This window comes from Acomys russatus, chromosome 26 (genome assembly GCF_903995435.1).
Source record: "Acomys russatus chromosome 26, mAcoRus1.1, whole genome shotgun sequence".
In the NCBI taxonomy this organism is placed as follows: domain Eukaryota; kingdom Metazoa; phylum Chordata; class Mammalia; order Rodentia; family Muridae; genus Acomys; species Acomys russatus.
Genome location: NC_067162.1, coordinates 50,871,570 through 50,893,795, shown reverse-complemented (window position 1 = coordinate 50,893,795; position 22,226 = coordinate 50,871,570). Strand labels below are relative to the sequence as shown.

The following is a 22,226-nucleotide window of genomic DNA, read 5'->3' as shown; positions in this document are numbered from 1 at the left end:
CTGAAAAATAATCACAGTGTACAATGTCATTTTCAGTTGCTAAGAGGCAGAGCACTCGCCCTGGCTTTGTCCCGCGTGCTTGCCCTCTGAAGCAGTCAGCACAAGGCTCACCTCACCACACTTTACGTTCACTGACAGAGCCTTTCCTCTTCCATTTTAGTTGGTTCCCTTAAGTGGAAGGTCTGATGTGGAAAAGTGCAAGCAAATTGGACATGCCAATAAATACCATAGAACTGTACATGTATGTACACCTCACCCAGCCGAGGTTCCTCCCTCAGGAATAGACCTCAAAAAAAAAAAAAAAAAAATGTTACCAGGGATGTCCCAGAGCCCTAGAGGAACGGTCTCAGCGAGCAAAGGATGGGCGGGCTCTTCTGCTCCTGTTCTGGGGACCTGCGCCCAGGTCTCCACTGCTCTCGGTCGGCTCCTCCTTCTTCCTCACTTTGAGGCGGGTGAGCAGCTTGATCAACCAGACGTCCCACTCTTCTGGCAGGAGCAGGAGGAGGAAGCCCAGGCCGATGATGACGATGGCAATGACCCGGACCCCGTTGAAGACTATCTGACTGGTGTAGTGGTCGACCACTGTAGGAGACAGAGCATGTTGACAGAGCAGCAGGGCTGTGGGCACGCGCGTGGTAAGTCTGGGCATCCGCGAGGGCAGGGCTGTGGACACGCGCGTGGTAAGTCTGGGCATCCACTAGGGCAGGGCTGTGGGCACGCATGTGGTTAAGTCTGGGCATCCGCGAGGGCAGGGCTGTGGGCGTGCGCGTGGTAAGTCTGGGCATCCGCGAGGGCAGGGCTGTGGGCACACATGTGGTTAAGTCTGGGCATCCACGAGGGCAGGGCTGTGGGCACGCATGTGGTAAGTCTGGGCATCCACTAGGGCAGGGCTGTGGGCACGCATGTGGTTAAGTCTGGGCATCCGCGAGGGCAGGGCTGTGGGCACGCATTGTGGTAAGTCTGGGCATCCACTAGGGCAGGGCTGTGGGCACGCATGTGGTAAGTCTGGGCATCCACTAGGGCAGGGCTGTGGGCACGCATGTGGTTAAGTCTGGGCATCCGCGAGGGCAGAGGGCTGTGGGCACGCATGTGGTAAGTCTGGGCATCCACTAGGGCAGGCTGTGGGCACGCATGTGGTAAGTCTGGGCATCCACTAGGGCAGGGCTGTGGGCACGCATGTGGTAAGTCTGGGCATCCACTAGGGCAGGGCTGTGGGCACGCATGTGGTAAGTCTGGGCATCCACTAGGCAGGGCTGTGGGCACGCATGTGGTTAAGTCTGGGCATCCGCGAGGGCAGGGCTGTGGGCACGGCATTTGGTAAGTCTGGGCATCACTAGGGCAGGGCTGTTGGCACGCATGTGGTTAAGTCTGGGCATCCGCGAGGGCAGGGCTGTGGGCACGCATGTGGTAAGTCTGGGCATCCACTAGGGCAGGGCTGTGGGCACGCATGTGGTTAAGTCTGGGCATCCGCGAGGGCAGGGCTGTGGGCACGCATGTGGTAAGTCTGGGCATCCACTAGGGCAGGGCTGTGGGCACGCATGTGGTTAAGTCTGGGCATCCGCGAGGGCAGGGCTGTGGGCACGCATGTGGTAAGTCTGGGCATCCACTAGGGCAGGGCTGTGGGCACGCATGTGGTTAAGTCTGGGCATCCACTAGGCAGGGCTGTGGGCACACATGTGGTAAGTTGGGCATCCACTAGGGCAGGGCTGTGGGCACGCATGTGGTAAGTCTGGGCATCCACTAGGGCAGGGCTGTGGGGCACGCATGTGGTTAAGTCTGGGCATCCACTAGGGCAGGGCTGTGGGCACACATGTGGTAAGTCTGGGCATCCACTAGGGCAGGGCTGTGGGCACGCATGTGGTTAAGTCTGGGCATCCACTAGGGCAGGGCTGTGGGCACACATGTGGTAAGTCTGGGCATCCACTAGGGCAGGGCTGTGGGCACGCATGTGGTAAGTCTGGGCATCCACTAGGGCAGGGCTGTGGGCACGCATGTGGTTAAGTCTGGGCATCCGCGAGGGCAGGGCTGTGGGCACGCATGTGGTAAGTCTGGGCATCCACTAGGGCAGGCCGGCGCTGCCTCTAGAACACTGCCTGACTATCTTTAACGCCTGACTCTTCTGAGGCCTCGTGCCTGTGTGTTGCCATGCGAATCTAAACCAGCAGCTAAGTGTAAATGGTGACTTCAGTATGATGGGGGGAGGGGAATAAATAATAAACCCAGGGCAATTGAGAGGGCAAGTGTAATGAGACATGCTAAAGTTTAATTCTGGCCAATTTGGGGTTTCAGGATAAAGAAAATATTATTTTTTTATTTATATTTTTTGTACTTCTCACATTACCTAGGATGTTGTACCTGACACTTATTTTATAATTTAATCTGACTACATGTATGTACATGTATGTATGTTTTGATAAGCAAACCTGATACAGTTCTTTTAGGATCGTATTTGTGAATTTTCTTTTTAAAAATTCTATCTATCTATCTGTCTATCTATCTATGATTTATCTAATGAGTATCTATCATCTATCTATCTATCTATCTATCTATCATCTATCTATCTATCCATCTATCATCTATCTATCTACCACCTATCTAACATGCATGCTTATGGTCTTGTGAGTGTCGGGGGCACATGTCAAAGGACAGCTTTTGGGGGCAGCCATTTCTCATCTTCCACCTTGCAGATCCCAGGAATCTGTCTTAGGACACCAGGCATGGTGGCAGCGTCTTCACTCAGACACTTCATTCCAACTCCGCCATTCCTGTTTCTTGGAATAGAGTCTCGTGTAGCCCAGGCTATCCCTGAACTCACTATGTAGCTGAGGATGACTTGGAATCCCTGATTCTCAAGCCTTCACCCCCCACGTGCTGGGACCACAGGCGCGTGCCACCCCACCCAGCTCCTGTGAGGCATTCAGGATCTTCCCTGACCATTCATTACCAGGAGTCTCTAAGCCTCAGGTGGCGCCCTTTCTCTGAGGCCTTCCTGAAAGGCCACTGCTGGCTTGTCCTGATGGGCAACCACGTGACAGGGCTCAGTGGGAAGTAGGTTTAGATCAGTTTGTAAAAATCTAATTCTCCTAACAATGCTCACGGTGCACTGAGCGCCAATGTGTTGAAGTCACCTTCCTTCTGTTTGGGGGTGACCTCTCTTCTCGCCTTACCTAACCCAAGCTGAGCCCATTTGAACCTTGGCTGCCTCAGGAGAGACAGCGTTCTGTTAATTCGTTGGCTGGGGATGCTCACCCAGGATCCCCTGAGCAGACGCCAGGGTGAGCCCTGCAGGCCAGCGGCTGCTCTGCTCTGCCAAGTTCCAGAGCGCTGGTCCCTGCGTTCCCTCCTCCCAACAGGAGCTGGATTCCTGCCTTTGACACGGGATTATCCCTCTCTTCCGCAGGTAAGACCTATGTGATGTTTTCTTACTGACCTTTGGCTGTAGGTTATGGCCAGAGTAACTCTCGGTGCCAGGCTGATGTGGGACATGCCTTTTACTGTGTTCCCATGTTACATCCAATTAAAGCACATGGTTGTAGTGGGATGCCATAAGAAGTGTCCATAGGAGCCAAGCAGACTCAGACTGCAGCCGTCTAGGAGCTCAGATGCCTTATGCATCTTGAAGTCTTTCTCTTTCTACCTGTGCGTAGGTGTGCACGTGCACATATGCATGTGTGTACACATGTGTGCTGTGTTTGGAGATCAAGGGCCACTTCAGCTGTTGTCTCCTTGGCACCATCTCACCTCTCTTGCTCTGTCTTGCTTAGAGCTCATGGCTGGCTGGTCCGTGAGTCCAGGGAAGCCCTCTGCCCCCGCCCCCGGACTGTGCTTCTTTGGTGCTGTGACGACAAGGGTGTGCCAGCGTGCTGTCCACCCCCCAGCTCTGAAGTGCTGCCTTGTCTGTTGTTTCCTTTACTTCTCAATATGAAGTGAGAAGAGCAAGCACAGCCTTAGACTGTGAGGAGACTCACTGACCAAAGCGCTGACGAATGGGGGCCTCAGGTGTCTAGGATGGGGTTGGCAGTGCTGGGCTGAGCCAGGAGTTCTGAGGCCCCTTCTCCACTGTGGCCATGAGGCACTTGGAAGAGTCTGGCTAAGGTGAGGAGTAAAGAAGTATGGGGAAGGGCGGGGCTGGGGTGGGGAGGGGACAGACCTCAGGCCTGTCTGTGGAACCCAGAGTGGCTTTGCTTCTGCAAACTCTGCTGTGACTAGGATATGGGGCTAGGTCCCTAGAGGCTGGTCCCCTAGTGGCCTGAAACTGGGTGGTCCAGAGGCAAGTTTGCAGGGAGCCAGGGCATGAGGTGGAGGATTCTGGAGAGAAAATCCAAAGCTCCAACCAAGGTAAGGCAGCCAGGGAGAGGAAGTGAGGGCAGGCGAAGGCAAGCTTTTGGAAGAACTGCCAACTTGTGTCAGCTACAAGGCCCTAGGGCAGGACAAAGTGGGTTCACGCACCCAAACAAAGGGCTCTCACCCTCTCCCAGGAGGCAGGAGGAAATAATATTCCTGCCTCGTTGGAGCGCCAACCTGTTTCCACATGACTGCCCAATGTGGCAACTTCTCCTCAACGAAGTCACTTGCAAAAACTGAGTGATTTTCTGCCCTATGCTTTAAGATAGAGGTAGCCAGCCCTGGGCTTTCTGTGCTCAACTGGACATAGCAGTTTCTCTGCTAAACTGGGCCTGATGCCTGGGCAGGAGAACTGCACATTCAGACTGCCTGGGCTATGAAGTGAGTTCAAGGCTAGCCAGACCATGCCTCAAAATAAAATGTTTTTAAAAAGGATGAAGGAGATATAGCTCCATGATAGGAAGCTTGCTTAGTGTGAACGAGGCCCTTGGTTCCATCCCAAGTACAGAGAAGCAGTTAAAGAAAACAACGCAAACCTGTCACGGGAAAACACAGCACATAAGACAAGCAGGATTGTACTAAACGTGCCTTGGTTCTTCACAGAGGTGAAGGGTGTGTTCTGCCGCATCTACAGTGACACAGGTGTGAACGTCTGTGTGAAGGTGTGCGTAAGCCCCAGGTGGTATGTTTATAAAAGAGACAGAAACCCACGAGGCAGCGCTTACCTGCATTCACAGGCACACTGAGGACAATTCCGAGAGACATCAGCGTGGGGTACGTGACTGCGATTCCAAAGTTTAATACAATATTGAATGCTGAAATAAAAACAAAAAACAAAAAACAAAAAAGTCAAGACTGTATTTACTCATAACTGTCCTCTGTCCTTGACCTCAGAGCTGGCCTGTTTGACCCCAGCATCTCAGGGAGACAAGAGGCAGGCACTACAAGGACTGTCCCATTGTTTCATTTAAAAGTTTTCTTGAGGGTCCAGGATTGGGGGTCAGGAGGAGCGTTGTAACAAACCACAGAACCTGAGCTTTGGAGAAGGGAAAGGGTCTGAAGAAGGTGACCAAAAAGCTGCTGCTACTCTTCATTGGTGGATCCGCTCCTGGGGTGGCTGAATAGGGACGTGAGGTGTCCCAATTAGCTTTAATTGTCAACTTGACAGCTATCGTCACCTGAAAGGAGGTCTCTATTGAGTAATTACCCAGATTGGAGTGCTGCGTGGGCAGGTCTGTGGGGGACTGTCTTGATTGGTAACTGATGTAAGAGGCCCCAGAACTGTGGGCAGAGTCAGTCCTCAGGCAGGTGGTCATGGGCTACCGACTCGAGCTAAGTGATTGAGCTAAAGTCCAGCAAGCCACTCGCTCCTCTATATAGTCTTGCATGTGAGCTCCTGCCCTGATTTCACTTAGTGCTGGGCTGTGACCCGGAAGTGGAGCCAGATGAATCCTTCCCTCCCCTAGGTTGCTTTTGGCCGTCCATATCTGTCAACTCGTGAGGTGCCTCTGTCACTTTTCTGCCTAGCAACAGCCTTGTCTAGCAGTGCAGGTGCTGATGGTGAAACCATAGTGGAGGTGGTAATCAATCATTTGTACTGAGCAGTGACACCTCGGCCATGGCCCCATGGTACCTGCTACGTGAACTCACAAACCCCAGACTGGGGCTGTGCTATTCACAGCAACAACGGTCGCAGCGACAAAGGCCACAGCTGGGCAAATCCCTCATAAAATCCAGGGATGGTGGGGGAGGGGAGTTGGCTCAGCAATTAAGAGCACCAGTTGCTCTCTCAGAGGACCCAGGTTCAATTCCCAGCAGCACCTACACCAGACAGCTCACAGCTACTGGTAACTCCAGCTCCAGGACACATGACAGCCTCGTCTGGCCTCCGTGGATACCTGAACAAACTCACTCAGTCGCACACATATCCATGCAAGTCACAACTAAAAGGAGGAGCAAGGACATTCTCCGTGAGCCCTTGATCCCCACACAGAGGACAAGGACTTGGTTTCCAGCACCCACACTGTAGCTCACACCCATCAGTCTCTGCAGTCCCAGGGGATCTGATGTCTTTTTCTGACCTCTACAGGTGTCAAGCATACACATGGGGCACATATATGCAGGAAAACCTCATAAACATAAACACACACTCACACACACTTACAATGAAATAAATACATCTGTTTTAAAGCCCTACCTTATAAGACCAGTCCCCAAAAAATCTTTTTTAGAAAACCTTATATATCGGGTTTTTTGTTTTGTTTTTTGTTTGTTTGTTTTTTTAATGCAAGGACTTTGAAAAAGAGTGAGAACTTTAAAGCAGCAGGGACCATGGACTTATCCTTCATAACTTGAGTTTCTGAAGAGTTCTGTGTCTGCTATGGGCTGGGGCTTCCACTCAGGGCTGGTGCCACTTACTCAACAGGAGGATGGAAAAGCCACAGAGGTTTCCCCATGGAATGTCGTCGAAGGAGTTCCAGTACTCCACCCTGGTAAAGTAGAGGATGACGGGGATGCAGGTGATGAAGAGGATATTGAACACGCCCAGGATGGACAGGAATAAGGCCGCTTCCCCGAACTTGGCGCTGCCCAGCAGCAGCTTGAACAGAACCTGCCGGAGAGAGGGGGAGGTGAAGGTAGACCCGGACCGCCTATGTGGGAACGGCAAAGCCGGAGGGCTCACTGCACATCGGGCACTGTAGTTGCACCGGCTTTGACCTGTCTGTCGGTGGTGAACTTGACGGAGTGTTGCAGTCCACATGTCAGCCCAGGCTGACTATGTCTGGCCTCACAGACCTTATTCCCAGGAGCCATATGGGTCTGTGCATTGGATATGGTGGATACGTGTTGTGTTCACAAGGCTGCACTCCTTAGAACTATCTGCCATGATTGCACATTCTCTCTGGAGCTTCCAAATTGATGCTGGCCCAGGACACAGCACATGTGTGTGTGTGTGTGTATGTGTGTGTGTGTGTGTGTGTGTGTGTGTGTGTGTGTGTGTGTGTGTGTGTTCCTCATGGCTCCTTTGCCTGATATGTTCCCCATATATGTGCAGGCAGTAGGGAAAGGAGGTGAAGATCTCCTGGCTGCCCAGTCAGTCCCTCTGGACACGTGCTGAGGCTTGTGTGAGTGAGCGAGCACGTGGTCCCACAGCTGCTGGAGGAGTGATCACTAGGGGCTGAGGTGACTTTTTGTAGGCCTGAAAATGTCTGTATTTTCTATTCTCCACCTAGGCAGGAGGGAGAGGACCTAGGGGAGAAGAGAGGAGAGGAGGGGGGAGAGACAGCAGCCGGGGGAAGTGAGACCTCGGAGCCTGACGCCCGCTACAGAACAGTCACTGGCTGTCTAGTACCTCAATTGCTTCTAGTATTTTGTCAAAACTTAGTTTTCCTTTTCTGAGGCAAAGGCTCACCACAAGCTTGTGGCAATGTTGCCACCTCAGTGAGTGATGGCGCGACAGACCCATAAGCCACTCCGTCCAACTCTTGCCAAGGATGCTTTTGTGCATTCACTTCACAAGCTGTGTTTCTACCACTCACAGACTCATATTGGCTAGTGTCCCCAAAGTCACATGGCCAAGGATTTACATGACAAAGCCATACATGTAATATGGTCTTTGTGTTCCATCAGGCACAAGCACAGGGGCAGGCTCGGGGGTCGAGACTCCCTCAGCTGCCTGCCTGGGCCCTGGCCTCATGTTGTCTGCCTCTTGGTGCATAATGAAAAAATATCTGCTCTTCTTAGAAGCCCAGACCCCACCCAGAAGGTCCAAAGTGACAGGCTCTGAGCCCCAGCTCAGAGCTTGGCTGCCCCAGAGCCTGCTGGGGAAGTAGGTCCACTGTGCCTACCTTGTAGAGGGCTGACATAGAGGCGGAGCCCACCACCAGGGCTATGCCGATGACGGAGTGACTGTGGAAGCCGTCTGCGTAGGTCATCATGACAATGCCTGCAATGGCGAGGATGGCGGCCACAATCTGCAGGGGGAGGCGGGGTGGAGAGAAACAGTGTCAGGATTGGGAGGGAGGTGCTAGAACGTTCTACTCACGGGGCTCTTCCAGGTGGAGGAAAGTGGTGTTGCAGCCCAGGACTCCTGGGGAGAAGGGACAGAATTGGCTGACGCCTTTCCAAGCTTGGCATGACACAAATCCTGAGGCAGGGGTAGCCAGGGTGCTGGTGAGGCTTTGTCTCTGGCTGCAGCAAGGCTGGTCACTGAGCCGTGACAGATTGGGGATCATATTCTGGGGACAGGTTGCTCACTCGTGGCAAGGTCTGAGGAACAGTACCTGGTCACCATCTGGGAACTACTGAGATCTCTTTCCAGTATTATCTCACAGGGCCTGGGTTTGGTGTTTTCCCTCGTCAGCCGGGATCACACAGCGGGGACAGCAGAGGTTGTCCTCATCTGACACACTAGCAGCAGGGCCTGGCCGCACCACTGTCCATCCAGGGCTACAGACCACATCCTGGCCTGGAAGGGCCCTATCCCTTCTCCTTAGCCGGGTCTCCCCTCTATGGTGTTTTAGCACTTGCAGGTTGTTATGTGGACTCTTGGAGGAGGACGTGCTCTGGTATCCAGAATAAGTGCAGGGTTCCAGCAGAGGCAGCCACAGAGCCCCCAGAACCCCAGGAAACAAGGGGAGGGGAAGATCCCTCAACACTGACCTAAGTGGCACATCCAACAGCTAAGCTGGGCAGGGGAGGGGCAGTGCAGGCTAAGTGTTTCCTAGTGCCTTCTCAATTAGCCTCAAAACAGAAAGTTGTTGTCAGTCACCCCCTTTTAGAGACATAAAGACTTAAGGCTCGGAGAGGTTAAGGCAGCTGGCAGCTTCTCCAGGTCTGTCTGACAGCAAATCTGGGCAAGTATGATTGCCATGGTGTGACAGTCAGCTGGGTGGGAGCTAGGCTCATCGTGAGAACACTGGACCTGCCTGTGAGGGAGATTGGGCTAGTGATGGTAGGGTGACCCACTCTGAGTGTGGTGGCACCATCCTGTGGGCTGGGGGTCTTGGATGGAATAAAAGGGGAGAAAGCGAGCCGAGCACCAGCATCCGTATCTCCCGGCTTCCTGGCTGCAGTGTGAGCAGCTGCCTTGCCATCCTGACTCTGTGCCTTTCCCACCGTGGTGGACTGTGTCCCCTAAAACCTCGAGCCAGAGCAAACCCTTCCTCTGTAAGTTGCATTTGTTGTGTGTTTTGTCTCAGCACGAGGGGTACAACCAAGACAGTGACTTCTTGGGGGGGTCCCAGCACTGGTCCTGATCTCTAGGGACCTCGCTGTGGGGTGCCTGTTCTCTGAGCTTCAGTGGTCCCTTTGGAAGGCAAGTTGTCAGGCAGAAGTGTATGGACAGCTTCCCACTTCATTCTCAGGACCCTTCAGTCAGAAGCTCAGAGGCCAAGCATTCCCTCCCCACCCCCCGCCTGTGAGTCCATGGAGTGTGATGTGGAAGAGCCACATGCTCCACACACTAAGACACGGGTGTGGGTGGAGGTGGGTGTTGTTTTGTTTTTAGTGTGAAAGCATTCCCTGCCTATTTTCTGTGCTACAGTGAACCCTCCTCAGACTCTGTCAAATTTGTCCTGTAGATTGACAAGTTCTGTGTACAAGTTTTTAATGGAGGGCACCGGACAGTGACCTCTCTTCTCTGTCCACTTTAAAGATTGGGCAAGCTGAGATTCAGACACTGGTATTCTGCTCACAGACCCACAGAACCTTCACCTGCTCCCAGGCTGAACATTTGGCCACCATGCAAGAACCTCTGGCTCAGGGCATACATGAAAATGCTTGGAGTAGAGACAAGGACAGCTTGAGTGGTGTTTAAACAGCTTGGCAACAGCCTGCCTACTGACACCAGGAGTTACCAGGGTCTCCATGGTGTTCTAGAGACACATTTCCTTATTTTTGGACCTGTCCACTTCACCTAAAACTGCAGGTGCCCCTTCCCATCCCCAAGAAGTTGTAACTGGGTGACTGAAGCAACTGTTGTTGTAATCACACAGTTTGCTGCTCCCCCTCCTTGACCCCCCCCCCCCGACATGGAGGAGCCTTGGTCATGTCCTTCAAGCCTATGAAGCTGGCATTAACTCCCTCAGCCCCAGGCTGGAAACTGTATTAGCTCTTAAGTCTTTGGAAAGTCCCCAGTGGAAGTCGCTGCCTGCCTCTGACTACCTGAATGTTGAGTAATTTCTGCAGTTAGCCATGACCGTGGGCTTATTTCTCCAACTGTCTATGGTTAGGTCCCACAGATCCCATGAGCTGCCTGAGCTCTGCACTGGGAAGGCATTCAGGTCTAATGGAGAGCGCGCCTGCGCAGTGGTGTCTGCGTATCACAGCATCCGGTCACCCATGCCGGCCCCATGGCCTCTCCCTGCATCACCCACTGAGTTCTGAAAGCCTCAGCACAAAGCTGCAGTGTGCAGTGGGCAGCAGAGAACACTTTAGTCAGAGGCTGACACTTGCAGGCTGTGCTGGGAAGCCTCCTGTCTATCCACAGACAGTGGTCACAAATCTTAAACACCTTTTTGTTCTGTGGGTCAGCTGAGAAGTTCAAGTTTGTCCACACCCCCATCGCTCAACCCCAGACCATCCTGTCTTCTCTGCAGCATGCACTATTGACCTTGAAGAGTCTCTTCAACACAACAAAAATGTGTTCTGTATATCTGCTTCATGCCCCAAAGGGCTACAGAGTCTCTTGGTTCTTTGACCCCTACGTAAAGCTCGGAAAGGTGTAACCAGGGGTCAGTGTCACCCGCACACCGGAGTCTGGGTAAAGCACCTGCAGTCCTTCCCGAGATGCGTTCGATCCTAATTTGCTGAAGGCTTTTCTGGGTGGCAGCCCAGGGCGTGAGTTTTTATTCCAAAATTAACACTGAGTCTCAAAACAAACTCCCTCTGGCTGCTGTAAGCTAAAAATACGAACCAGCAGTTGACTCATGTCCCCACTGCTGTTTGTATAACTCAGGTGGGCGTAAGCCCAGCCTTAAGGTGATGTCACTATTCCAGGACAATGAAGCAAGGACAGAAACAGAAGACCTGGAACCTGCCTCCTGATGGCTGCCAGCCTGGTTAGCTCGAGTGGGGCTACCCTGTGCTAGTCCTGAGCATGCAGGGGGAAGGAGGAAATTCTTAGCTGTGCGCCAGTGACCAGTGTTCTGCCCTACTATGTGACAAGGGCATGAACAGTAGAGGGGGTCCCTAGCCACCAGAGGGAGCAGATCAGAAGCCACCAGGATTCCGTTCTTGATAGGTGGCGGCACCTATTTCCTCTCCCTGGATCTATCCGTGTTCCCGCTGGATTTTGACAGCGCATTTACCATGCTCCACACGACTATTAGGAAACGTGGCTAGCTTTAAATTTACCATGACTCCCCCCTGGAACATTCCAGTCCACACAAGGAATGTCATAGTATTTGCCCTCGATCTGTAGTTTGAAGTGAACCCCCTCCCCAACCCCTGCCTGTACCATTCCCCAGCTCTAACTTAGCACTTTTGTTTCTGGCCACACTATCCAGGTAAGGCCCCACACGCCTCCCGTGCATGCACACCCAAGGATTCCTCGGGATTTCAGACGCATCCCAACCCAAGAGTCAGAATAACATGGGCACAGCCACGCCGAACGCTGCAGATTGGAAGGTTGTGTTGTCGTGGGGCAGGAAGAGAGCAGTGACAAGGACATCACCGCTCTCTGGCTGACTCCCTGCTTTGGCTGCTTGGCGCAAACTTCAGGAAATGCTCACGTGCATGACGGGGATGAGAGGTGCTCTCACGGACGCCTGTCTAGCAAGGCCGGCAAGCAAGAAGGTCTGCAAACCACAGCAAGAACGGAGTGCTGCTGAGAGACAGAAGGCTGCAGTGGATGCTTGCAGTCTAGCACGCGGAGGCAAGTCAGCCAAGGGCGCAGGTTCTTGTTGGCATGACTGAGAGAGGCAGGAAGACAGGTAACAGAACTTACCCGCACTCCCATGAATCTGTCCCTGAGCACGATCCATGACAGCAAGAACACAAAGGCCTTGTTGCAGCAAAAGAGAGCAGAGGCGTCGGTAGCATTTATCTTCTTTATTGCGTGTAGGTACAGGTAGTTTGTGAGAGTCCAAAGAACACCAAAGGGTGCTGCCTTGGTAAAGAACACTTTCAAGGTCAAGCCGTTGTCTCCAAAAAACCGGCAGCACTCCCTAAACCGGGGGAGAGAGAGAGAGGCTGTGTTAGCATCCTGGGTTCGCACAGACCACGGCTAGCCCTCTACTATGTACACTAATAAGTGAAAGAAAATATAACAGGGCTGGGGATATGGTCCAGTCGCTAGAGTGTTTGCCTAGCATGCAAGAAGCCCTGGGCTCCGTCCCCAGCACTGCGGAAACCAGGCCTGCAGGCACGAGCCCGCAATTCCAGCATTTGGGAGGTGGAGGCAGGAGGATCAGAAATTCAAGGGTCACCTTCAACTACACAGAGAGTTTGAAGCCAACCTGGGCCACATGCAATCCCGCCTCAAAAGAAGAGCAGACACAGAAGGCATAAGAGGACAGGGTCTCTTACTTACTATTATTTTTGTCATTATTTGATGTATATGTGTATGTCTCTTGTATGCTTGGTGTGCAGGTCATGAGAGGATGTTAGATTCCCTGGAGCTGGGGTGAGAGGTGGCTGTGACCTGTTGCTCGCCCAGTAACCTGATATCACAGGCTGCTTGTCCCTTTTGCTTCCTCCAAGTAGTTTGGAGCTGATGGGGGTCATGGCAGGTGTGCTGGGATTATCTGACCTAAGTCCACGGTGGCCAACTGAGCGGTAGCTCTGTAGCTTCCAAGTGGAAGAAGAAAGTCACTGCCAGGGGCATCTGACCCATGGCCCATGACCCATGACCCCATGGCTCAACATAGAATTGTAAACTTACTGAAACACTAAGATGGGTTTCAAGTGTGGGTTTCAAGTGTGAACACTGTGGGTGACAATGTCATATCACAATGTCTAAAGGATAGAAAAACCTATGTGGGCTAGACTATTAGTTAATTAATTAACTGATTAATTAATTTACTTATTTACAATGGGAAAGGTGGTGAATAAGAGTGGAGAGCTTGCCTTTGTGGTCAGGCAGGGATATGCACTTACAAAAGATTTGTTTGACTGTATGTATGTGTGCGTGCCTCTGTGTAGATTTCTGCACACATGTGGGCATACGCCCATGGAGTCCAGAAAAGGGTGTCAGATCCTGAGAAGCCAGGTTACAGGCAGCTGTGAGCTGCGTTCTATGGTTGCTAGGAACTGAACTTGGGTCCTTTGCAGATGCAGCAAATGCTCGTGACTACTGAGCCATCTCTCCAGCCCCAGGGTGGGAAGTTTTTCAGCACATTACTGCATTCTGGCTCTGACACAAACTGTCTGAACAACCTGCACATCTTCTCCCTACTTTATTCTACAGTGTGGAAGCTTATGTCTCCCTTTCGCTAAGCCTCCCCGGAACAGAAGAGGCAGGCGCACCCAGGAGGAGGTCAGGATCTTATCAGACGGTGCCTTTCAGATCATTTTAGGTTCCCCAAGGAGAGCTCATTGCTCTCTTTAAAATGTTTAAGAAGAGCAAAGCCTGCCTTTCAGAGTCAGTGGAAGAAGCAATGGAGGGGTGGAGGCCTGGGGGCAGTAACAGAGCCTGCGGGGAGGGGTTGCCCAGCCTTGGATGGCTGTGGATGCAGAACCAGAAGATCCTGGTGAGGAGAAGAATGGCTGAGCAGGTGCTCTCCCCAGAAGTCCCTGTCCAGGCTTACAGATGTGACACAGCTCAGTGGCAGCTGGCATGTGACTTAGAAGTAGATTCAGGCCTTATTAATCCTCACAGAGCTGAAGAAAAGACATCACTAGCCAAATACCACACTACACTAGAGTAGTGTGCCTGGGATCACATGGTATTAAAATACAGCAACAAGAGAAAATTAAAACCAGGAGCCAAAGGGGATCTGGCAATATTTTGAACTTAATTTTGTTATTTGTTCTACTGACTGATCTAAAATTAGTCAAGTATGAGGGAGTCATGGAAGAAACAGAAAAATTACTAGAGAGGGCCGGGGGTCTGCAAGGTGGGATGTACTCTCAATTTTCTTAGCAAATATATTTTATTACAAACTTAGTAACTGAGAATACCTCACTTATAACCTGACTAACCTAAACAATAGGAAAAGGAGATTAAAAAATACAATAATGAAATCATAAGGATATCAACTCCGAGGAACAATTCTCCTGGTGTAACCAGCAGGATTTCTTCTGCTGGAACCTGGAGCAAGCAGAACTTGGAACTTCAGCCACAGCCCAGAGCCCCAAAGCCTTCCCTCGAGCGGTTCTCTCTAGGAGTGGCTCGAAGTGCAGTGATGAACAGCCAAAACTATCCCAAGTCTCCAAAGGCCCCGCCTCCTGTTTTTGGCACATACTTATACCTCCTCTCAGCATTTGTTCAAGGATGTTTTTCAGCTGGTTAATAACCGATCTCCCCCACATGGTGGTTCAACTTCTAAGGGCAAAAACATCACCTGCTCTCTCACAAGTCTTTTTCTTATCCCCCACTTGTGATCTAAACAAAAAACATGTTTATCTCTCTTTTAGTAGGAAGGATAGAATAGCACTTCCTGTTTGAAGGGGATGACACAGTTTTGCCACCTAAGTCTGGGAGCCCTCCATAGCTTCTCAACAAGCCAGGACCAGGCAGGATGTTCCCGTTCCCAAACACTTCCTATAAATTGGTCAAAGGCATGACTTCCACTCTAGTGGGATGGCTGCACATTGCCCCTCTACCTCAGGGGCTAGTGTTTGCTGTGAGATGTTTTGACAGCATTTCAGCTGCACTGTCTGTGGTGTTTTCTCAAACTCCCATGAGCCCCTACAGGAAGGATGACAACTTCCTTCATGTCTGTTGTGCCTGCTGTCACACACTTCCGTGAGTATGCCAGCAGGGTCACAGGTTTTGTCCTGATGTGACTACTGACTTATTTTCTGTACTCTGTAAGGGACCGGCATGTGTTACAGCAAATCTCAAGGGTCCCTTGCAGGTCTGCTTTCAGTAGTGATATCTGGGGAGGCTGAGGAGTCCTGAGGAGGTGGGACTGGCTGGTCACATGGGTGGGCCTTTGAAAGCCACGCCCAGGCCCTGGTTCCTGCCTCACTCTCTGCTTCCTAATCCATCAAGATGAGAGTCTCAGGTTCTGCCATGCCTGCTCACCATGATGCACTGAGACCTTCTGCAACAGTGGGCCGAGATGTCCCTGTCAGATAAGTGCAGTCAACACAGCAAGGAAGATGTCCCTGTCAGATAGCACGGTCAACGCAGCAAGAAAGACATCCCTGTCAGACAATGCGGTCAATGCAACAAGGAAGTAACTAAAGCAGGCTGCTAGAAGGTCTCCACACCCCGCTGGTCTGGCTGTTATAAAGCATGATTCATACTGTGGCACAGGCCATCCAAAGCCAGCTGAACAGCTGACATCCTCTCTACAAATCTGTTTGGCTTCTTCAAAGCCTGACAGTAGTGGAAAAGTGAAGGAAGGAAGGAAGGAAGGAAGGAAGGATGGAAGGATGGAAGGAAGGAAGTAAGGGTATAGACATGGAAGCATGTTTCAAGACTGACTTCCCAAGCTGCTGAGAAGTGGTGGCTGAGTGGATCTCTTACCCAGGAAGTACAAGGGATCCAGGCCCATGGGCCTACGGAGCAAGCATGGACTCAGATCTCATGGCCAGAAAAGGACTGGTCAGCTCGGGAACCATGGTTTTCATGAGACCAAGGAGGCTGGCTGCTGCCAGGCTGGTGAGCCTCGCACAGGTATAAGACCAAGGACTGAGCACTAATACATGCTAGGCTGCTCACCTGTGCATGCCTTTGGCTGCAAGGGGACCCAGGAGAGCTGGGGGTGGGGCAGAGGTTCCCTTCTGCCACAGACTCCTTTTGGTTTACAGTGAGTGCTCTTTTGATGGCCATGGCCATCCTTCGTCCCTCCCACTCACTGATGCTCTGTTCCAGAGGAAGGCTGGAGGATGGCAGGCTGCTCTCCAGTGCACCCAAGTCCTTTCATGTCCCACTAGCCGAGTCAGAGGCTCGCCATCATCATCGACACACATCTGTGTATGGCCCTGGCTGTGCCAACTGCCGTGAGTGTGTCAACCACTGAGTTCAGCTCAGTATTTCATGAACCAATGAAATATAAGCAATACAAGGGTGTATGTGTGTGGCCTGGAACAGATGATTAAACTCCTGTCAGGGATTCCTGTACTTGTTACTCCAAAGGAGGCCCACCTGGGATAACAGTGGGGGTATCAAGGTGGACATTTGATTCGATTAGGTGAGCACTCAAGAAGCATTCTTATACTTCCAAGGCCCCAAAGGGTAACTTCTTAAAAGAAAAGCAAAATTAAATGTGTGTGTTTGCGTGTGTGGGTGTGTGGGTGTGTGCACGCATGGACACGTGTGGGTGCACGCACGTGATGTACACATAGGCCAGAAGAGGGCACTGGATCCTCTAGAGCTGCAGCTTCAAATAGCCCTGAGTTTCCTGACATGGGTGGTGGGAGCTGACCTCTGACCTCTGTAGGAGGCCTCCCTCAAGCTCACCCCACAGCTCCCAGAGCAAACTCCTTAAACTAAACAAGCCTTTCATTCTAAATTAAGAAACTTTCATTTCTTCTGTAATTTTTTTCTGCATATCTTCCATGTCTCTTTCTTGGGCTCCTTTTAATTTAATATTGGGGATTCCTGTTTTTTTTTTTTTTTTTTTTTTTTTAATCTGTTTTTATCTTTTGTCCTCTTGATTTTATTTTATGGACAATTATCTTGAGTTTCAACTCTCTTATCAAAAATGTAATATTATTTATTTTATTTTTAATCTTCAAGAGAAGTCTCAGGTCACTCATGTAGTGCAGTTAGAGAGATAAGACTGACCCCTTCAGTGGGAAGGACTGCAAGTCTAAATACAATGACACGTTAGGCAGCCCATTAGCACAGTATAAAGATGCCGAGGAAATCCTGCCCAGCAAAGAGAGGTGGGCTGACTGAAAGAGGCACCACAAAAGACACAGATTCTTGACTGAGCCTGGAATGATTCACCGAGGTGGGTGAGCACATAAGAAAATAAAGTGTCCCTATGAAACATGAACACATGGTTGTGGAAAAAAGAAAGTAATCTTGGAAGTTAAATAGAAGACAGACAAATTTAAAAGTAAATAGAAGGATTGCAATATAAATAATCTTCCATACAATGAGGGAAATAAAAACAAGACATAAATCAGAAATCCTGGTATTAAACCAAAGAAGAAGAAACAGCAAAATGACATAACAAGTGGACGAGAAAGCCCCTGAGACCCAGAAGAGACAGACATAGCTCCACAGCACGGCAGCCCACCAAGCTCCAGCAACAGCTCAGAACTACAAGACACACATTTCTGGAGTCAAGGCATAAAGACATAATTTTAGATTTCCCAAGAGAAAGCTTGGCATGGTGGGCACACTGATATGATAGTACTTGAGGGACAGAGACAGGAGGCTGGTGAATGTGAGGTCTGCGTGGGTTACAAAGTGAGAACCCATCCCAAGAAAACAAACAAACGGGGGGGGGGGGGGGGGAATAGGTCATGGGCCAGGAAAGCATAGTAGGACCAGGCATCTCAACAAAACCCAAGGCTCGACAATTGGAGGCTTTAAATGCTGAGGAACCATTGTTCTAGCCTTTGCCATGTAGCCAGCCACAGACTCAATGTGAAGACAGAATAAAGATGTCTTTCACAACACAGTACTTGGCAACTTTACCTCCCGAGTCCCTATAGAGAAGACATGGCATCAACAGCAAGGGTAAACTGAGGAAGCAGCAGCTATAACAGGGGCGGCAGCAGCAGTCAGGCAGCAGGCAACAGCAGTGGCAAGTGGAGGAGGCAGCAGCAGGAGGCAGCAGGAGGCAGCAGGGAGGGGCAGGGGCAGCAGGCACCAGGCAGGGGCAGCAGCAGCAGGCAGGGGCAGCAGCAGCAGGCAGGGGCAGCAACAGCAGCAGCAGCAGGCAGGGGCAGCAAGCAGCAGGCAGGGGCAGCAGCAGCAGCAGCAGCAACAACAGCAGCAGAAGGTAGGGGAGGCAGGTAGGAGCAGCAGCAGGCAACAGTCAGCAGTCAGCAGCAGCAGCAGCAGCAGCAAGTGGAGGAGGCAGCAGCAGGAGGCAGCAGGGAGGGGCAGGGGCAGCAGGCACCAGGCAGGGGCAGCAGCAGCAGGCAGGGGCAGCAGCAGCAGAAGGTAGGGGAGGCAGGTAGGAGCAGCAGCAGCAGCAGCAGCAGCAGCAGCAGCAGCAGCAGGCAGGGCAGCAACAGCAGGCAGGGGCAGCAGCAGCAGGCAGGGGCAGCAACAGCAGGCAGGGGCAGCAGCAGCAGGCAGGGCAGCAGCAGCAGAAGGTAGGGGAGGCAGGTAGGAGCAGCAGCAGCCACAGCAGCAGTGGTGGTGGTGGTGGTAGCAGCAGGTAGAAGAGTGGTTAGCATCTGCTTGTGGGATGCCCCTCTGGGAGGGAGGCCTTGGGCAGTCTTTCTAATCAAGGAAGATTATGGAAAATCACCGTTTGTTTCTGAGACGCTGTTGGAAAGACAGCAACAGGTAAATGAATATCAAGACAAATCAGGGCTTTTGTTTGTTTGTTTTTAAGGCAAACATTTCTGTAGGAGAAACGAGGGGCTGTTTGTGAAGGGATGCAGTCAGCAGACGGCCTTAGCGTGCTCAGGGTAATAAACACTTAGCCCCACATTGGAAACCATTATTTTGGAGGGAAGGGGACTAAGGGAAGCGGGATGTTGTAGCACAGAAGCCAGGCTCAAAGAACTTCGCTCAGCCTGTTTAGCCAAGTGCCAGGGAGAGGTGGGGGCGGGGGAGGCAGGGGAGGAGCGGGGTGCGGTGGGGGGTTTGGAGTAAGCAAGAACAGGACGTGCTACTGCACCATTTCCTTCACTACTCTTTTCGTTTGCAAAAGCATGAAAATGCACGCATTGAAAATAAAAATTAATAGTTAAACAAGGTCTTCAAAAACTTCAGAGACCTATAGAATATGGCATTTAAAGATGTTTTTATTATTCTAAAGATTCTTTGACAAGAAGATAAGTTAACTCCTGGCAACACTCAGCCTGCCTCAAAGAAAGAGGAGGATGAGCATCAAAGAACCTCCTTATGGAGATGGCTTCAAATGTGGCAAACAAGCCACTGGGCAAAATGTCATTTCTGCCACAGACAGAATTCTGGCTAAAAATGGGCAAGCATGGATGTAGGCAGAGTCGACGGCCAAAGTCTGCCAAGACAGGGTAAGCAAGTCCTCAATAGTTCCTGCCTCGCAAATATGTCTGTCTGATATACTGGGCCAGAAGGCTGAAGAAGATGCTCCGACATTATAGAGAGTGTTGGGTGACTGTTCAGGCAGCAAACTGTCTCAGCCATTTTTTTGTTTTGGAAGCTTCTAACCTGCACTCCGGGTTCACTCAAGTATTTATGTTTTATTCCTTCTCAAATCTCTGATGGGGTTGAAGACCAGATAGTTTAGTCTTTCAATTAAGCTTAATAGGTTAGGGATTAAGATGTTTTTAGATCAAGATAGATGTTTCAAGTTAATAGAGATGAGATATGATAGATATTAATCTTCACTCAGAAATTTAGACCCAACAAGGTAGGAAAGATGTTTACTTCAAGTTTGCCAAATAGAAATAGCTAAATCCTATGCATGTACATTTATATAATTCCTGATTATCTCACGGTTCCTCCTGCTGTATGTAGTTTATTTTACCCACGTGTAATAATATAAATGTATATTTAAAAAAGAAACATAATAAAAATATTAAATAAAATAAATTATTAATTAAAAAAGAAAATAAAAATTAACTAACAACACACAAGAGAGAGGTCAGGTGGGAGCTGACACGAGGCACTCTGAGGTCAGAGAGGGAGTGGAGGGGGGGTTGGGCCTGGCTGCACACTGACTCAGAGGGACTGAAGGACCTGCTCAGGTGTAAGGGGATATGGGTGCAAACGGAGCCCCACAGCCTGTGTTGCTCTTCAGTGATTTCCCATAATCCTCTCTCCTGCTTTGCGTTCCAATTTCAGTGCATCTATGCCTCTCCGCGCTGAGACACCCACAGAGAAGCAGGCATGGCCCTTAGCCACTCCTCCCTTTAGATCTGAGCTCTCCTCTGTCACTGTCTGGCTGCTCCGACCCAGTATGTTATGTACCAGCCCCTCTACTCACCAGACCCTGAGAGCAACCATCCCTAACCTTTATATTACTGATTCCAACAGACACTGCTGGGTGCTCGGAAGCCTCTGCTACCACAGTCTGTTCCTCCCGGGATGCCTTCTCGGGCCCCCAACTCAGCTCGCTCCCCAGGACCGGCCCCCTACATTTCCAGTTCCAGTCATGTATGCTTTCTGCACTTTGGAGACAGTGTCTCTCCACCTGCACAGCCTCCTGTGTCTCTCCACCTGGAGGTATTCCTTCACGCTCCTCTCTGAGCCTCGACTTCCTCTCTGAACAGCTGGGGCCAGAGCTCAGCTGGTCTGTTTGGTCTGGTGTGTTTGGGCATCCTGACCACCTTAAATCCAGACTTCCGGATAAGCCATCACCTACCCTAATCCTCACTCTAGGTGGCACCATGGCTCAGGTTTCTAGCCAGACCACTAACTACTTCGGATTCATGCTTACCTTTTCTCTTTCTTTCTTCACATCAACTTTGTCATTAAGCTCTGAAGATTATTGCTCCTAAATGTTTTATTCCCACGGCCACAATCTCGGTCCATGTCCCTGTCCCTCTCGCTTGGGCCACCTCTGGAGCCTAATATAATCTACCATCTGCAACCAAACACGCTGCAGTCCAGGAAAACTAAGTTACTTCAAAACAAGCAGACAGAGTGCTCCATCGCCTTCTGCAGTTTTCCAGGCACCTCTCGAGGCCCAGGAAGGTCACGTTTCCCACAGCACGACCGGTTCCCTGCGTCTCCGTTTCCACCACAAGCTAACGGCACCACCTGGCACTCATCACTCCCAGGACCCATAAAGTGACTCTGCTGAACTTCTGAGGTCCCTAATGCAACATCATGGGGAATTTTATGCAAAAAAAAGAAATACAAGTCACAGCTACCAAACGCGTATACAACTGTGTTCATGCAACTGCCGGGTATTTAATTTTTCTACGCAGTTCTCATATTGTGTGTTGTCCAGATAAGACTCTCCACCCATCCTCCTTTTCTTAAAAATGTTTAAACTTTGGTAAAATACAGCGTGAACTTTACCCTCCTAATCATTTCGGCATGATATAGTTTCACAGTGTTAAGTGTGCTCACGTTTTGGTGCAGTTGACGCCTAGGACATTTTCATTTGTGGAACAGAACTCTGAACCCACGAAGGAAGAACGCACTCACCCTCTCCTGGCCTAGAAAGCCACTGTACTACACCTGCCTCTGAAGGCTTTGCTGGAATGTCCTTCCTTTTTGTGACTGCTCTGTTGTCCACTGTATGGAATATTTTAAATAATGACCTTCTGACTCTTGGGCAATTAGAGCACTTCACAGAGCTCCTACTACCTAACGCTTCCTTCTTAAGCTTTGGTCTACTCATGGCAATCACTTCTATTCTACACATTCTTAAACTTGAGACAAGTAATCATTGCTGCTTAAGATGCCAGTGCCCATTACATTTGGCCACATGTTCCTGAGCTGTTGGTCCTTCATGTGGGGCCATTCTTTCTTCCGGAAGTCTCTGTATCTCTCCTCATGTGGACCAGCCTTTCTGAAAGCAACATTATTTTGTCTTCTCCCACTCCAAACATTTACTTGTTTTTATTTGTGTGTGTGTGTGTGTGTGTGTGTGTGTGTGTGTGTGTGTGTGTGTGTGTGTGCATATGAGTGCAGGTGTCTG

At 50.7% G+C, this 22,226-nt stretch overlaps 1 protein-coding gene across 2 annotated transcripts in view; it reads right to left on the bottom strand.

Moving 5' to 3' along the window:
* Nucleotides 1–237: 237 nt before the first annotated feature.
* Nucleotides 238–22,226, bottom strand: part of Slc35f3 (solute carrier family 35 member F3) — a 244,351-nt gene continuing 222,362 nt past the window's right edge. For both annotated transcript variants that reach the window (XM_051168983.1, XM_051168984.1), the window contains 5 exons: nt 12,293–12,512; nt 8,193–8,318; nt 6,763–6,955; nt 5,070–5,159; nt 238–582 (listed from right to left, as the gene is read on the bottom strand). In XM_051168983.1, the coding sequence (XP_051024940.1) occupies nt 347–582; nt 5,070–5,159; nt 6,763–6,955; nt 8,193–8,318; nt 12,293–12,512 (865 nt within the window). In that variant the 3' untranslated portion in view covers nt 238–346. The remainder of the gene's footprint in view (nt 583–5,069; nt 5,160–6,762; nt 6,956–8,192; nt 8,319–12,292; nt 12,513–22,226) is intronic.